The 18,240-nt window shown below is 40.5% G+C and overlaps 1 protein-coding gene across 4 annotated transcripts in view; it reads left to right on the forward strand.

Annotated features, from left to right (window-relative positions):
* The window catches only part of CA10 (carbonic anhydrase 10), a 343,800-nt gene that overhangs the window by 34,117 nt on the left and 291,443 nt on the right, over positions 1-18,240 (forward strand). The window contains exon 2 of one of the 4 annotated variants that reach the window (XM_043496471.1): positions 6,050-6,119. The exons of the other annotated variants lie outside the window; for them this stretch is intronic. Within the exon in view, the coding sequence (XP_043352406.1) occupies positions 6,050-6,119 (70 nt within the window). The remainder of the gene's footprint in view (positions 1-6,049; positions 6,120-18,240) is intronic. 4 annotated transcript variants of the gene reach the window in all.

Genomic DNA, 18,240 nt, shown 5'->3' on the forward strand with positions numbered 1-18,240 from the left:
ACAAGCCCTCAGCTGCAGGATTAGTGTTATATCTGCAGCGTCTAGTATCGAGAGAGAGAGTGTGAGTTATTAAAAGGTGGAGGAGCAGCTTTAACCCTGTGTCAGTAAGGGGTGGTGATTATCCCTATGCATTGGGACAGCAAAAATTCTGGTTTTCATCCTATATTCTTAGGCCCCAATTCAGCACAGCATTTAGTTACGTCCTTAAGTCCAATTAACTTCAAGTACTTTGCTGAGCAGGGTTGGATTTTACCATGTGCTTAAATGCTTTGCTGAGTTGTGGTCTTAATATTACTCTAGCATACTCATTGACTTTCTTTTTGGTGTGTTTTTTCTTTTTAAAAAATGAAAAAACAATCTTCAGTTGAGGTCAGAGGCAGTATGACTTAAGAAATTCTATGGTTTTTCTTTTGAGATGGCTAAAATTTACGAAGCCTTTGGATCACCTTGATGCTTTCTCAAAGCGTAGCAGCATTATCTGTGAGTGGCTGCCATGTTTAAAAGTAACAGAGCCGTTATGGTCTATCATTTTAATGTATCCTTAGCCTTTGATCTATGATGGGCTGGTTCTGTAACTGTGTTTTAAAAACGTTTTAGAAATTGATGATGAAAAGTGATTGCTGATCATACTGCAAATGTAATTTCCAAGATGAAATATGTAGCCTTCTTTTTTAGTTTGTGCCAAATAATGTAATTTGATGATCCACAAAGTTTACTTTTTTAAAGGTTTTTTTCCTTTCTTTTTAAGTTACAAGAGCTCCAAAGCACTCGGAACCACAAAATGTCTAAATTTTTAAAATTGCGTTCAAAGTTCATGTTGAGACTTCCGTATGTGATGTAGAGGTGATGAGCTAAGTCACCAGTCTCACAAGTACTTAAGCACATATGTAACTTAACTCACAGGAGTAATCCCAATGATGTGTATACAGCAGCTTACATGAGTAGTGTTATGCATGTGTTTCAGTGTTGGCCAGGTTATGGCTGGAACTGGCTTTGTTATAAAATCCTATTTTAGCCTCATTGTAGCTTTGGCATGGAAAATAGGTGTGGCCCAAAAATTACCATATAGACAGTAAAACCGAAAGAGTACAAGGCCTGCTTCCCTTAATGTCAGTGAAAGTTTTTTTGCCATTGACTTCAGTGGGAGCAAGAGCAGCTACATTGGGCTGAATTCACCCCTGCCCTTGGGCTGCTTTCAAAGGACAGGAATAGTAAAATGTTTAAGATACTGTGATTATTCGAAAACTAGAAATCATTCACAGCCAATGGAAGCTGCTTGTGTCATAGTCACCCACCCAGCTATCTGACTTGGTGTTCTCAGAACTGTGCAGTACCAGTATGTGTCCAATTCAGTGTACCTGTACAAAATAGGAGATGATTGTGCCCTCAGCCTGCAATGGGAAATCTTGATTTAAAAAAACAGAAATTCCATAAACATAAGAACAAAGGTCAGACCAAGGGTCCATTTAGCCCAGTATCTTGTCTTCCGACAGTGGCCAGTGCCAGGTGCCCCAGAGGGAGTGAACAGAACAGGAATCATCAAGTGATCCATCCCCCGTCACTCATTCCCAGCTTCTGGCAAACAGAGGCTAGGGACACCATTCCTGCCCATCCTGGCTAATAGCTATTGATGGATCTATCCTCCATGAATTTATCTAGTTCTTTTTTGAACTTGTTATGGTCTTGGCCTTCACAGCATCCTCTGGCAAGGAGTTCCACAGGTTAACCCTGCGTTTTGTGAAGAAATACTTCCTTTTATTTGTTTTAAACCTGCTGCCTATTTTTTTTATTTGGTGACCACTAGTAACTAGTATTATGAGAAGGAGTAAATAACACTTTTTTTTACTTTCTCCCCACCAGTCATGATTTTATAGACCTCAATGACATCTCCCCTTGGCCGTCTCTTTTCCAAGCTGAAAAGTCCCAGTCTTATTAATCTCTCCTCATACGGAAGCCGTTCCGTACCCCTAATAATTTTGTTGCCCTTTTCTGAACCTTTTCCAATTCCAATATATCTTTTTTGAGATGGGGTGACCACATCTGCACACAGTATTCAAGATGTGGGCGTACCATGGATTTATATTGAGGCAACATGATATTTTCTGTCCTATTATCTATCCCTTTCTTAATTATTCCCAGCATTCTGTTCGCTTTTTTGACTGCCGCTGCATATTGAGTGGATGTTTTCAGAGAACTATCCACAATGACTCCAAGATCTTTCTTCAGTGCTAACAGCTAATTTAGACCTCATCATTTTATATGTATAGTTGGGCTTGTTTTCCAATGTACATTACTTTGCATTTATCAACATTAAATTTCATCTGCCATTTTGTTGCCTAGTCACCCAGTTTTGAGAGATTCTTTTGTAGCTCTTCGCAGTCTGCCTGGGACATAACCATCTTGAGTATTTTTATATCATCTGCAAATTTTGCCACCTTACTGTTACCCCTTTTTCCAGATCATTTATGAATATGTTGAATAGGACTGGTCCCTGTACAGACCCCTGGGGGACACCACTATTTACCTCTCTCCATTCTGAAAACTGACCATTTATACCCAGCCTTTTTCTTATCTTTTAACCAGTTACCAATCCATGAGAGCACCTTCCCTCTTAACCCGGGGCAGCTTACTTTGCATAAGAGCCTTTGGTGAGAAACCTTGTCAAAGGCTTTCTGAAAATCTAAGTACACTATATCCACTGGATCCCCTTGGTCCATATGCTTGTTGAGAAAATAATGCATATTACATGTAGGACCTGGACAAACACAGTAGTTTGTGTTCTACAGTCTGATCCAAAGCCCATTGAGGTCAATGATATGATTTCCATTGACTTAAAGGGGATTTGGATCATAAATCTTTATGCATAAGCAGACTGCACAATCCTCATTGAGTTCTGCATGCCTTTCATGTAGTCCTGTAAATTCTATTAATCTTCACTCACCCACTAACATCAGTTGGACTACTTGCATGGTTAAGGGTTGTAGGATCAAGCTCCTTATTGATGATGTCAGTATACAAATAAGTAAACAAAAAGTCATGTTAATTTGAAAATCAAGTTGTGACATGGAAATAGAAATAGACACATTTGCGTAGGAAAGTTTTGAAAAGTGGGTGGCAGGCTTGGGAATTACATGAAGGGGATTTAAGCATGTGAGTTGTCTGTTTTACTGGCAGTAGTTTATATAGCATAGTTTTGCTACATTTCATTTGTGTTTGGGTAGTAATTTTGTTGAATGGCCAAGCTGAGAGGGCTTTAGAGTGCATGGGTAGAGGGGCTATTTGTTAGCATTTGTATAAATCTAAATACATAGGCAATAAGTATTATTTTGGTTGGACAGCTTTTTCTGTATTGGGGTCACATTCAGCAGTGCACACAATAGCTGGTACTAGGACAGTCTTAAGATCTGTCCGTCATGGGCTAAGCCTATGGAAAGAACCCGTTCATTCCTAGGCAGCCAAAGTTCTTCTCCCATGGAGTGTGTAATAGGTGGGGCTTTGAGAGCTCCTGATGTTCTGTGTAGATAATTTCCACTTGAAGTTACTGTCTGTGGCTGCAGTGTGTAAGTACAGTCTGTCAGTTGTAAGTACTATCATTTATTTGGCTTTGGGGGGGAAGTGCTTTAACATCTTTTCAAATTTCCCTCAGTGTCTGCTCCAGTATGCTTGGCTTCTTGACTGGCAGCATCAAAAATGGCTGAAAGAGCGATGAAAACAGGCATAAATTCAAGAGGATGTTTTTTACTTGACTTGCTCTGCTGCCATCCCTATAGCAAAAGGGAGGAATACTTTATTTGCAGACAGGGAGATGTAGAGGCAGGTAATCATAAATACTGCAAAATGAGACATCCAGGGAGCAGCAGTGTCTAAGGCCAGGCTCCCTGTAATGGAACATTGTAACCGGGCTTCTGCTATGGCATAGAAGCAAGCACGAATAAAAGCTGGAGGTGAAGCACAGCAAGTGCAATATGCCCTGTTCTATTTATAATCCATATCCAGTTTTCAAAGGGGATTGAAAAGTACCATAGGTCTTTGTGATAGGTATTAGCTAGCAGTTAAGAGCAAATCTGGAACGTGGAAATATATAACACACATTTAAATTCTGCAATTGCAGTTTCCACTCCAGAGTTAGTTTTACCCTCACTAACGGCAGTTCTTTTTTTTCCCTTCATCTCCCCACAACAGCTGCAGCCTCCAGTGTGAGAGCGATCTGTCTGTCCAAAACTTTAGTGGATTTTGATATAAATGAAGCACTGGGACCACATACATAAAAGGAGGGAAAAATCTTTGCAGGGGCATATTTTTTCATCTAGCTCCCTGGAGCCTACTCAAAAAAAAAAAAAAAAAAAAAAAAAAAAAAAAAATAAGCAGCACAAAATAAAATATTTTAAAATAAAAAAAAGCAACGTAAGGAATTTACCCGTGTTCAGCAGCTCATCTCTCAAAGAGAGAGAGCTCTGAACAATAGGGGAAGAATATCCAGGTTAGGCTTTTTCCACTGGGAAACTTTGGACCAATTATTAAGAATGTGATTAAGATCCTAGAACAGCAAATTGGAACAGTCAGAGCCAATGCAGCAAATGGTAAATACTCTCCAGCTTGTTTAAAAAAAAAAAAAAAAAAGAGGGAGAGAAAGAGATTGAAAAGGAGCCTGTCATTGCCTTGAATAATGGCTGCAGAAGAGGCTGTATGAGAGGAGAATGGGCACACCTTTGCAAATGCTGCAGGGAAACAGGCAAGCCAAGAAATATAATACGGTTCAGAAGAATAAGCTGCTGTCTATTCAAGTTCCCAAGGTAGTCAGAACTGTGTCAGTTTTAGTCAAGGATACTGTCGATCCATCAGAAGGGATGATTTTTTTTTAATTTTGGGGGGCATGGAAAATGCCCCTCAAATAACAGAATAGTTGCAGAGCACCAGAATAACATTGCCATCTCAGGAATTGGTCCAGATAGGGGGAAGGGTATCCATTGTTCAAGCTCAGTGGATAAACACAACTATGGACAGATGGATGATTGAAGTAATCTCTGAGGGATATTCAACAGAACTGCGGGGGTGGGGGGAGTGTTTTATCCCTTCGCCAACTGCACAGGAACCATGAAAGCAGAGGACTGCTACTCCCAGTCTTTATAAGACAAATGAGATAAATCAAGAGCTCTCCCAGATCAGGAGAACTTTTAGGGAGTGCTCCCCCTTTAAAAAATAAAACAGAACAGCATTAATTTATCTTTTATGGTATCTATATGGCCCTCATCATCACAGTATCTACACACTAATAACTAATGAATTTTATCCTCAATATACCTGAGATAGATCAATATTATCCCCGTTTTACAGATGGGGAACTGAGGAACAGCATAAACTGGGCGAGTCACTTAATTTAACACAGGAAGGCTATGGCTGACTAGGGAATTTGAATCCAAGTCTCCTGTGTTGCAATTTAGCTCCCTATCCACTAGACCATCCTTTCTATTTAGAACGAAGAGCAGTTTGGCTGGCTTAGACTCATTTAGAAGAGCATCTTTTACATCAGCATCTCCTGAACTGAAATCCATCCTACAGCTGCTAATGTGACTGACCTGGAGGCAAAAGAAATTCTATCTTAGATCAGATGTTGCATGTTTTTTCATCTGACAGTCAGGCAAATGGTGGTTGATCTAGACAGAACTATTTTCCCTCTTTCTGCTGCTCCTGTCTTCCCCAGCTGTCTGCTTTCCTGAGTATCATCCTTCCTCATTAGCTTTAGATCTGTCTTTTCTGAAGAGAGATGGGCCATCATCCCCTCCATATTTCTTCTCCCAGCTCCACTATGATTTATGGTCATTTATATAGTGGTGAAATGCATTGTTTAGTACTTGGGACTTGATCTTGCATTATTCAAGTCAGTGGGAGTTTTTCTATCAACTAGAATGGGAACAGAATCAAGCCCTTAATGGGAATATTTGGCTTGATTCTCCACTGCCCTGCTCTTTTTATCCCTGCTTACAGATAACTTACATTGATGAAAAGTGTGTAAACTGCTACTGAAGCAGAATGTGTTCATATTTTTCATGTGGTCTGTGTAAGTTTTATGGTGTCCTTAACTATTTGCTTCCTATTACTTGGACTTAGTGATGTGACTTGTAAGTACATTGTTACTGCTTTGAAACCCTAACTCATTTTGGAGACACAGGGCCAGAATCTTTGCTGGTTTCTGCTTCTGCTCAGGGCTGTCTGGGAGTCATTTACTCTGGAGGGTTGCTCTAACCTGCCTCAGCTGGCTGAGATCTCCATGGGGACTGTTTGCCAATTGGAGATAGTCCGAGCACAATGTACTCTGTTCAATCTTCTTCCCCACCCCCAATAATATATCTCTGTTCTCCTCAATTCTTGAAATGTTTGGAGCAAAGGAAACAAATGTGATTTTGATAGCACCAAATTGGTCACATGGGCCTTCAGTTTGAGTCCTAGAAGAATTGTTAGCCAGGCTACCAACCACATAGTTCCATGGTCCAATTACTGCACTTAAATCCTGTAGTGCTGAAACCCAATGGGACTCATTCTCATTTACATTGAGGGCCCTTTGTACCACACAGGCAATGTAAAGGGGGCTTTAAATTGAGTAACTCTAACTTATTTCCACTTTAAGGCTCTTTCACACTGCCAGAATGGTATAAAGGTCCTTTAGTGTTAATGAGAATCCATGACCAACATCTTGGCTTTTGAAAGGTCATCATAACATTAGAAATGTTATTTTGGCCCACTTGAGCTCTATTCTTAGTATTAAAGGTGTTTCTAGTAACAGTGGTGCTGGTTTTCTGGATAGGCTGTTTGAAAGGACCATATGGTTGATACCCTTACTCACACAGAGTAGTACTTCACTCCACAAACAGTCCGATTACGCCAGTTTTTCCAGTATATTGAAGTCGCGTCCAGCAATCCTTTCAATAAGGGAGTGATTAACACTAAGAAACTACAATAAGGGAGGACAAAGAGCTACTGCAGCTATGTTGATGACATTCTCTTCACAAATGTTGATAGTTCTAATTTTCTGTCTCTATACCAGCACCTGAACTAATTCCATATCTTGGCGGCTTTGCTGAAATTAGATTCCTTTATGAAGCTAGCAAGGCTGGTATTACTTGATCAGAATGTTTTTTGATTTTGTGTTCTTAAAAAAAGCCAGGACATAAGGTTTAAGTGCTGGAGGATTTAGGCAGTCTGTTGGACTGTGAGATGATTTGGATTGGTGCCATGAGTGTCAGCAGTGGTATGACTAAAAATCAAGGTCTATCTAACTAATTCAGTATGATCAAAATAATTTTTCCATCTCTGTGCTCTTACGTTTTGAGGGATTTTTGTTATATGGTTTTGTTGGCATATAGTAGATGACTTTTCCTATTCTGAGACAGTGCATCTTTTTGCATTAGTCACAGTTAGTAAAACATAGACAATAATTGCCCTCTGCTCTTTAAAGTTGTCAGTAGTTTGTGTATCAGGTATGCTGTTACTATTACTATTTTAAGTGTTTCTAGTAACATTACCTAAATATTATTTTTACAGTGCTACATAGGTCTTTTTCTGTAAAGTCAGCACATAAGTAGTTCTTAAGACTGCTTGCTTATGAGTAAAGCCCTGCAAATCTGCGGATATCTGCTTTATATCCAAAGAGTATATTTGTGGATCGTGAATGGATGCAGACTAAATTTTATATCTAGAGCCTTGCAAATCTGTGGATATCTGCTCCACGGACATGTCTGCAGATTGTGGATCAGATATGAATACAAATTTTATATCCGTGCGGGGCTCTACTTATGAGCTAAGCTGGTCCACAAATCTTTGTGGAGATGGGTGGTCATGCTATTGACCTTCTGTGGGTTTTGAGGGCACTTGGTACCTTTTTGTAAGGCACTCAGCTCTTCGTAGGATTGGGTGCCTAATTTTGATACCATAGTATTGATATTAATCCTAAAACGTGTTTTTCCCCCCCGAGTTTACCCAAGTAGCGATGGATGCGTGGATTCTATGTACAAGATTATAGGACAGCTGAAGAAACCATCTGCATTCACTGTGGTTGAAGAGATTGAAAAAGATGAGACACACTTCTGCTTGTATGGAAGGCTGCAATAGGCTGTTGATGATTTCCCCGTTGAAAAAGATATTCTCTGTCAAGGAAAGAACTAAAGCAAGCGGAACTCTGACAAGATGTCAATAGCTTATGTGCCCTCTCAGGCAGAATTTAAAATGGTTTCCTTGTAAAGGAAGTCCTATTATTAGCATTAATAATTTATGAACTATGAAGGCTCAGGATATTGAGGCCATTGCTTTGAAGTGCTGAGTGCTCCCAGCCCTCATTGAAATGAATGGGAATTGAGGGTGCTCAGCACCTTGTAAGGTCAGGCCTGTTGTGAATTTGATACCAAAACATGCCTAGCTTCCTTTTATAGCTCATGTTACAAAGCTTTTTAGACATTAATCTAGGCACGATTGAATAAATTCTCATTAGCTAGGCATTATCCCTCCTTACACAACACAGGGTGGGCTATTGTAGCGATGTATGCAGGCACTGCCACCACAGATAGGAAGGTTACAACTATTGTCAAGCAGAAACCTGTGGAAGTGAATCTCAGAGCCTGAATCTACAGAGTCAGGCTCACAGGACTCATGCTGTGGTGCTAAAAATAGCTGTATAGACATTCATGCTTGGGCTGAAGCTCAGGCTTTGAAGCCTAGGTTGAAGTTGGTTAAAGTACTTGGCTAAAATTAAAAATATCTGCAAGTGACATTTACAAAAACACTTTTATATATCACCATGTTACCCAAATACTATTATTTGGAGAGGATAGAACTGCTGTTTTCTGTGCTGTCACATGTATTTGTTAGCCGCATTAAAGGAGAGTGGCTTTATGGCAATGTTTGATGTTTTATAGATGGACTTACTAATGGTATGCAAGATTCCTGGTTAAATTGGGTGCAGAGGACATAAAATAGTGCACCCGCCGTGCAATCCGTCCTTTACTTCAGTGGTATGCTTCAGTACTCGGAGAATTGAGTCCAAAGCGTTTTCAGCTTCTCCAGCTAAAACTTGATTTAAGAATTTGGCTTGTTTGTTAATAGTACTGACAAGAATTTGTGATGTGGCACATACCATATCTTTTAAGCATGAGTAAGTGCTTATTACCAGTTGATCAACCAGATGAAAAAAAGTGCATGTGTGCAATTTCTAGTAATAAGAGGCAGTGCTGTACAATTCTATAGAACTTTCCATCTGAGATCTCCAACTCTTTATAGCATTAATGGGGGCATGATTCTCATTTACACTAAGGCCATTTACACACACTGGCAGTGTAAAGCAACCTGAAATCAGGCGCAGGTGTAATTGACACTCATTTTAAAGGCCTCTGGCATTCTGCCTGGGTGGTGTAAGGACATGAGTGTAATAGAATAAGGCTCCAATGACTAGCCTCACAGCCCCTGTGTAAAATAAGTATGATGATGGGCCATATCAGGTGTCTGGAAAAGAGAATTTTACAATTTAACAGATTCACCAGCTTTGGTTGAACACCTGCCACAAGAGCATAGGGGAGCAATTCCATTCATCATCTCAGGGGGCCAGCTGGTGGCCAGAACTGCTCTTCAAGCATCCTTAGAGCGCAGACACTACTGCCTGGTCCATCTGCCTGTCTTACATGCAGGGCATCATGGCAACGATCTTTTGGGATTTCAGAGAGAAGTACAGTATTGCATGGAAGACCTCCCCTTGAACAGTCGTTTATTGTTTTCAGAAACCATGGGATTGAATCTTTGCACACTAAAGGACTCTAGGGCTACTTTATGGTCTACGGGGCACATGTACACCTACAAATGAGAAGATTTAGTAGTCACAGACTGCCCAGAGATTTATCCTGCTCAGTTTTCTGCTTCCATAGATCCACCAAACCTTCCCAGAAAGAGAGAGAGATTTCAGAGAAAGAAGGTTGTCCAACCATCCTCCATGATCACCAGCCACCTTCAAAACAACAGTTGTGATGAGTTAGTCCAGGGTTTGAATTCTGCACATTGCTGGATTTACAGCTGTTTCCATTAGCTCTCCTCTCCTACTTGGAAACCGCCTCTGCCTATTTCGAACATTCTTGAAGATGTATGGCTATAGACAAGTGAGTCATGGAGGTGAGGACAGTGGGCTATGCCATCCATTTTATGTCACCCCTCCCTTTCCACTCCCTTCCCCCATCCTCTTCAGGATCTCTCTCATGCTTTTATTGAGAAAAGAAATGAACTCTCATTCAGTTAGAAGCTTTAGAGCCAGTTTGCTCCTCCTCACAAGGGCAAGGATTTTACTCAAAGTATTTCCTTGTCTCAAAGGAAGATGGAGTTGGAGTCTGATCTGGATCTAAGACTTCTAAGCAAGTTTGTAAAATCTCAGAAGTTCAGGATGCTAACTCTGGCAGCTATAATTCCTTCACTGGAGAAAGGAGATAGAAGAGAGAAAATCAGTCTTGGAAGAAGAGCCTGTTCTCTGTGTCTCCTCTACGCTGCTGCTAAGGGTGGATAACTCTGGCTCTGGCCTGTCTGATCTTATCCTGATAGTTCTCGGACTTGGGTGAGACAAAACTTGGTACTCTTATCTGCTTCACCTCTCTGTCTACCATCGTTCAAACACCCACCACTCCTCATCTTCTGACACAGAATGCGGGTCTTGTGCCTCATCCCAACCTAGTAGTTCCTCCACCTCAGGGCATGGTTCCCCTGTGGTTCACAGGGTTAGAATCCTCCTGCTCCACAGAAGTACAAAAGGTGTTACTGAATAGTAAGGGAACAACCTGCACTACTTACTGCAAAAATGGAAGAGATTCTTTCTTCTCCTACTTTGAGTCAGTGCCACTTCAGTCATTCTGGATTATCTGTTAACCCTGATTTCTTTAGGTCAATCAATTAGTTCAAGTAAGCTCGTTGGCTTGCAGTAGCAGCCTTTTATATCCAGTAGAAGGATTCTCATATTGGATCACCTGGTATCATCTAGGTTTATTAAAGATTTGTGGAATCTCTATCCACCGATTAGAAACTCTACTCCGACCTGGGACCTCAACCTGATACTCAGTTACCTTATGAGATCTCCACTCAAATGAAACCGGAAACAGGTTCCCAGTGGTTTATCTATGAAGACAGCCTTTTTAGTAGCTACGACATTGGCCCATAGGGTCAGGGAGATTGGAGCCTTGAAGTCAGATTTCCCCCTCCTCCCCCATTTTATGGTGTTCTTTAAAGAAAATGGCTCTTTACATCCTCACCCTATATTCTTACCTAAGATTCTTTTGGAGCTCCACCTCAATCAGTCCCATCATCTACCAGTGTTTTTTCCCAAAACCACACAGCTCTCTACAGGAATCCTGTTTACATACTGTGTATGTTAGAAGGTTGTTGGCCTTCTACTTAGATAGGGCCAAGCCATTTAAGAAGTCATCTAGGCTCTTCACTTCCTTCATGGATAAATTCATGGGATCCTCGATCTCTACTCAGAGACTATCGAGATGAATATCTGGATGTATTATCAGTTGTTATAATGCTGCAGGCATTCATTCTCCCCTACCCCCAAGGGTGATAGTACATTCAACCAGATCACAGGCTACATCTATGGCGTTACTGAAGAATGTACCAGCATCTGAAATATATAGGACCACTACATGGGTTTTACCACGTTTTCGAAATGTTCTGCCCTGATTCATGCTGTCAGACCTGATGCAGCACTTGGTTCTGTAGTATTCAGTTCTGGACTCTATTTTGAAGCTCCCTCCTCCATCTAGGGTACTGCTTGGAAGTCACCTAAAGGGAATACCACAGGGACACTACTTGAAGAAGAAGAGGTTACTTTTCGCTTTGTGTGGTAGCTGCAATTCTTTGAGATGTGTCCCCTTACGGTGCTCTACTACCTACTCTCCTTCCCCTCTGCTTTGGACTGTTCCTTAGGGGATGTTTGGGTGGAGAAGGAACTGATGGGGAGTTGCCCATGCAACATAGTGTTTACTCCAAAATGAGATACATCTGCAATAGTCTGATTAAATGAAAGCCACAGGTATGTCCTATCTCTTCTGTATAATATACCTATTTCTTCTATACTGCTATGTTGAAAGGGGTCTGATGTAATGGCAGTATACCAACACAGGTACTTACTTTCAGAGACCACTGATGTCAACACTGAGAAAGAGAGGGAGCTTTGTGGCAAATGGAGATCATTGCAACATTCTGTCACCCTTAAAGGGAAACAGGAATGTAGCACTTCGGATTCCGTCTGCAAATGGCATTTACAGACGACAATAAGGATGCTAGCAGCGCTCTTGGGAAAATGCTTCTGTGCATTATCTGTTCCTAGGGGCAGACAGTCTCTCCTAATTGCCATAGCTTTTATGGTGGACCCACAGATTCAGTGATGCTTCCCAGGATGGGGGAAGTCTAAAGATTCTGTACAATATACTGATTTAGGTATTTGAAATGAGTCATCAGATTAGATCTGTGAGCAGATCAGAAATGAAAACTTGTGGATTCTTAATTTTCCTCACAAATACATCATCTCCTTCTAAACTTTTCTCCTCTTCATCATGTTTATAGTGTAGGTAATACCACAAAGAAGCAGCTATTCTCAGAAGTGTGTAATACAATCCTAAATGGATAAAACCGACACCACCATTAATTACAATCTGAAATTTAGATGGGAAATCCCAATTTAAATATGCTTTCATCAGTGAGCACTGAGGAGGAATTCTACAAACACCTCATCACATGGCTTCAGCTAGCTCAATATGTTACATCAAATGCACTGGACTTCAAGCAGACAACTCAGATTTGACCTCATCCAATTCTTAAATTGGGCACATGCTGTGGAGTTGCCAAACAATATGGTCTATATGGTTTGAAGAACTCGGTGTAATGAACTAATGTTGGGAAAGGGGAGTAACTCAGTCCATAACTTTAGTACTTCTATATAACTTAATAAAATGGAGCATTTATTATGTAAGTACGAGAAATGGATTGCACAAGGAATATTTTGGGTGAAGACATTATTGCTACGTTGGTCACATCCATATTCCCTGCTGTTAAGATGGCTTTTTTTGTTGTGTTGAGGAATTGGAAAGTTGATTGAATGATATTTGACCAAAGTAAGACTAATAATTAACAATTAGGGTGGATGGAGGAATTCCTGGAATATAGATATGGCAGAAATATAAACTAGTGGCCAGAATTGTGCCAAGCTTTGTCATCCCAAACAGTCTCATCTTCTTTCTCTCCTTCCTTTATTCTTAAATCCAACTTGGACTTGTGTGTTAATTTCATGTACCCATAATTTGAATTGTGGATTGATGCCTTTGAACTGAGCAGTTTTGGATGTTTCCACATATTGTGTATGTATGCTGTGTGTGTGTGTGTGTTGTGGTGTGTGTTGTATATATATAAATTGTATAGAGTCTTTCAATAAATTAAATAATGCAAAACACTGAATGCAAGGGGGGGATGGAATCTGGGACCATCAGTGGCAAAAACCGAGCTTTAAAGGAGTGACTCATTCAATTTTTAAGTAAGTAGCCGTCCTTTATCATTTATAAGGGCCAGCCACTCGGGCGAGACATGATCATGTGCATTTAAGCAGTGTATGAAATGAAGTACCGTTAATTACCATTGCAATGGAAACCTAGAAATACCTAAATAAATAAATCCAGGGTCTCATTTATGTGACACAGCAGTGGAGGAGTTGTGATAAAGTATGGGGGGGGTCATACATTTCCATTTTCCTTCAAGTGGATTAAATGAGGCACACTGAGGGAATTATGCTATTTGCAGCATCATGAATGCTACAGATGTAAAAAGCCTCATTTCTTGGCGAATAACTAAACTATAAAGTCAATCTGTTTCTGAGCGGTGCAAGGCCATCATGTCAGATGGGCATGACTATAGGTAGCATAGAGACCACATACTGGATGTGCATCAGGTGCAAGTATCACAGATAGGATTTCAGCTGGAGAGTCCATATGCCGTTCATCTTTATTTTACAATCCTGTGGTTACGGCACAGTTGCATTACTAATCCAGCTTTGGGTGTGATTAAGTTTCAAAAATAAGAACAGGACTCCTTGCTTATCAAATAAGACCTTTTGCTTCATGCTAATTAGCACGTTGGTTAGAAGGGAAGGGTTTTGGAACACACTCACTCTTCTTTTATCTTTTTTTCTCCTTCACTCTGAAATGAAGGCTTCATGAGTCTGGTTTTTTCCATTCCATTGCAAGTCCCTGTAGGATCTGTCAAAACAGGTCTCTGGCACCAGGCTTACTTTATCTGCACAGCGGAGTGCAAAGTCATGTTCAATGACTCTCTGCATAATTTTTGAATGATGTTTGCTTGAACTGGTATTAAATGTTGAGGTTCAGGGTTCAAGGAAGGGGATTATCTCTCTAGCTGCCCTCTGACAGCAACACCATTGGCTTCCTCTTGATTTCCTTGGTGGCTACAGACTGCCATAATACAACAATGGTCCCAGCAATGCTCTTGCCTTATCTTGGATGTTTTAAATGTCTGTGATATGGTATCTCAACATACTTGCTTCCTAAATGACTTTTATACGTGTAATTTCATGTGTGCTGAACGGATAAAGATGTGATATCTGTGGAATGCATAGAGTGATGCCAGGTCATGCCTTTCTACTGTAGCTGAAACAGTTGTACAGACATCCAATTATTTAGTACAAAGCCTTGATAACCAAGTTTCCTTGTTTCATTTCACCCAGCTGAGAATGATGGCTTTCCATGCTAATGCAGAAAAGTTTAAAAGGAGGGCAATATCTTACCTTTTCTGGTATTAGCTTTATTAAATGGAAGGGAGGGGACGTCACAACAGAATCAGTGTGTTTTTGGTACGTTAGTTTTGTTATGAGGATTCTATTAAACAATTATTTCTTTCCCCCTGCCACCTTCTGGATGGTCTGAAATGGATCACTGCATACAACTTTAGGGTTGGCTATAAAATGGGTAAGATTGGTGGTTTCTCTGCTCTGTGTACCTATATTGGTTATAATAAAAAAAAATTTGCATTTATATAGTGCCCTTCATCCCCAAGATCTTTATAAAGTGTGTCTATGTATATATTACTTCATCCATTACTGAAATGCAACCTCCTATGGGAAACTATTCAGCTGTGTATAATAATGCTATGGTGACACTTCAGCATAATTTTAAACTGCAGTGGGATTTTAAATAGGCGGAATAATTCCTAGATTTGATTTGGAACTCCCTCTATTTTTGCTGAAGCATCATGGAATTTTTAATAATGGTCAATAGCGTGCTATTAGATCTTCTCTGAAAGGCATTACCAACAGCAGCTCTCAGAACCCCTTAGCACCAATGCAGAGAACTGTTCTGTGCTGACTTGGAGGCAAGAACATCTTCTGATGGACCATGTCTCTAACTTCTTGTAGTTGCTGTGAATTTATGGAGGTCTTCATCCAAATAGTGACATAGCTTGACCCTAGTGAGGCATCTGTCCTGCAATCTGATATACGTAGGTCGGAACCCTCTGCACATATGGACCGCCACTCCAGATCTTCTGGAATACCCAGGCATGGGGGTCCTCCTGTACAGATCAGACTGCAGGATCGGGTGAGGTTTATGATCTGAATACTTGATATCCAGATAGTGCCTGCCCAGTGAGCTCACAATTGTTGTACTGTCATTGTCTATATGTTATATAGTGCCTAACACAATGAAGCCACACCTGGTTTGAGGTTTCTAGACTCCAATAGAAATGTTGAATGATGATCTATAAAATGTACAGAGTGCCCAGTGGAACAGCAATTCTAGTTAAATGTTTCCTGTTGTACTGACACAGCCCCAGTACTGCAAGAACCCTGGGTACCCACACAGTTCCGATGCTATAATGGCTGTGCTTTGGTTTCTCATAACCAGAAGATTTCTGTCTTTGTCCATATCATTAACTGAGTTTGGTTTTACTCTTGTTTCTGCTGTTTGCAATCAGTCACTCAAATTGTCAAGAGAAACCAAATAAATACCGCTTATGACTGACTTACAACAGTGTGTAACGATGCTCATGTTCTATACTTTTTAGTCAGATTATGACCTCTTTGTAATTTTTAATCAACAAATGTACTGCCATTAGATTCTAGGAATTTTCTCGGGGGTAATTGAGTCTCTTGTATAAAATATCTGAACTCAAGATGAAATTATAAAGGAAGCTGCTAACTCCAGCATTTCTTTGTGACTGCATGTTTACTTTCAGAAGTTGTCACTCATAGTGCAAGGGCTTCAGAATAAACTATATACAGAAAAATATAAGCTAGTGGTACACTGGATAGCTGAGGTTTCCGTAATACTCCGAGCATATGAAAATACTTGAGGTCAGGAACATTTAAGTGTTTAGGCTTCATCTTTTGAAATACCTATTGAAATGAAATACAAGTTTGTTTGTTTTTTGTACCTGTCCATGCAATTTGAACATTTTCTTTTTTAGTTGACAGAGTTCACACTGTGGTGATAAACGTTGGTGCAATTCTGATTTGCTTACTAAGAGGAGTAACGGTCGTGTGGATAAAACACTGACCTAGGACTCGGGCGGTTTCAGTTCCTGGCTCTGCCACTCAGTTCCTCTGCGACTTCAGACCAGTCACTAAAGAGTTTTCACACGTGGGTGCCTCAATTTCAGCTCCTAAATGCATACTTTAGACAGCTAATTAGAAGTGGCCTGATTTTCAAAAGTGCTGAACACGCATAAATCCCACTGAACTCCATGGGATCGGCAGGTGTTCAGCATTTTTGAAAATCAGACCAGTTTTATTTAGGAGCATAACCTTTTGCACCCAGGTTTGAAAACTTTGGCCATTATAGCTCTGTCCTTTTGGTTTAACTATGTGTAAAATTAATATTTATATTGTTGTTGTCTAAGGGCTCTAGTCGTAGATCAGGGCTGCATTATGCTAGGTGCTGTACAAATGCATAGCAAAAAACAGTCTATGCCCACAAAATGCTTACAGTCTAAGTAATAGGAATAATGAAACTCCTGTGCTGTAATTAATGTTTGTGATGCCATCAGACACCATGGTGTTGTGGGTATGTAGACATCCCTATCACCGCAGTACCTTGATTGAATTCAACAAGAGATGGGGCTGCTCCTCACCCCACAGATGAAGGCCCAGGACAATCAAACCAAAAGTTATATTTGTCTTCTCATGTACCTCTTACTAGTTTAACTAAATCTTGTATGTTAAAATTGGTTCCAGCCAAAGAATCACATTGGTCAAAAACTGTTGCTATCTGGGTAGTATTTGTTATCAAAATTTGATAAATGGGGTAAGTACCATCAAGCATTAACGCAAATTAAAAACAAAGGGTGGGGGCTAGTATAAATAAGAAAACTGGAGTGCATTTGTGCATGCTGATAGAGTGGCATGGTATGGCAGAGCTCCTAGGGTATTGCTCTTACTATATGACTCCTCCCCCAGCTCCTTTGTCATAAAGTGATACTGGATCTGTTGCAGCCTTTGTCTCTACCTGATAAAGAGCTTTGAACTAGTTCTTCAGAGACAGCTTCCGTAGATAGGGATTTATGGAATGTGTTGTGTCCCTACCTCATGTTCAACAGAATCTGAAGCAAACTGTGACAAGGATCTTTGCATCTATTACAGTTCCTCCCGCCCCCAAAAAAGGAGGGGCAGTGCGTAGGAATCTCTTGCAACCACCACTAACAAAGCTGAAGCAACTTGGACAAATATACATGGGCTGAAATATCCAATGACTGCAGATCATGAATGATGCTCCTTTACTAATTCGATGGAGGAGATTTAGGCCCAACCCTGCCAAAGAGTTATGCATGTGCTTAACTTTATTCACATAAGTAGTCCTATTGGCTTTAGTGGGTCTACTCCCTATGCTTGAGTCAAGTATAGATGTAAGTGTTGGCAGGGTTGGGGCCTATGTTAGGAAGAGAGGGTGGGACACTTTTTTAAAAAAAAAAATTATTCTTATGACTTGGTGTAGTTAGTTAATTGGGTGGAGGAGTCCGTACATTTCTAGCTATTCTAGACTGATTAATATATTTTGAACTGTATTTTCATTTATACATGTGATAAGAACCAGTGATGGGGTGCATCATTATACTTGTGTATGACAGCCTATAGGACCAGAAGCAGCCAAAGAAGGGACTGCTGCACTGGGCCAGGGTTGGGAGCGGTGTAAAGTGGGGCACAGCTGGGGCCACCTCTCCCCTCCC

This window comes from Dermochelys coriacea, chromosome 14 (assembly GCF_009764565.3).
Source record: "Dermochelys coriacea isolate rDerCor1 chromosome 14, rDerCor1.pri.v4, whole genome shotgun sequence".
Taxonomy (NCBI): Eukaryota; Metazoa; Chordata; order Testudines; family Dermochelyidae; genus Dermochelys; species Dermochelys coriacea.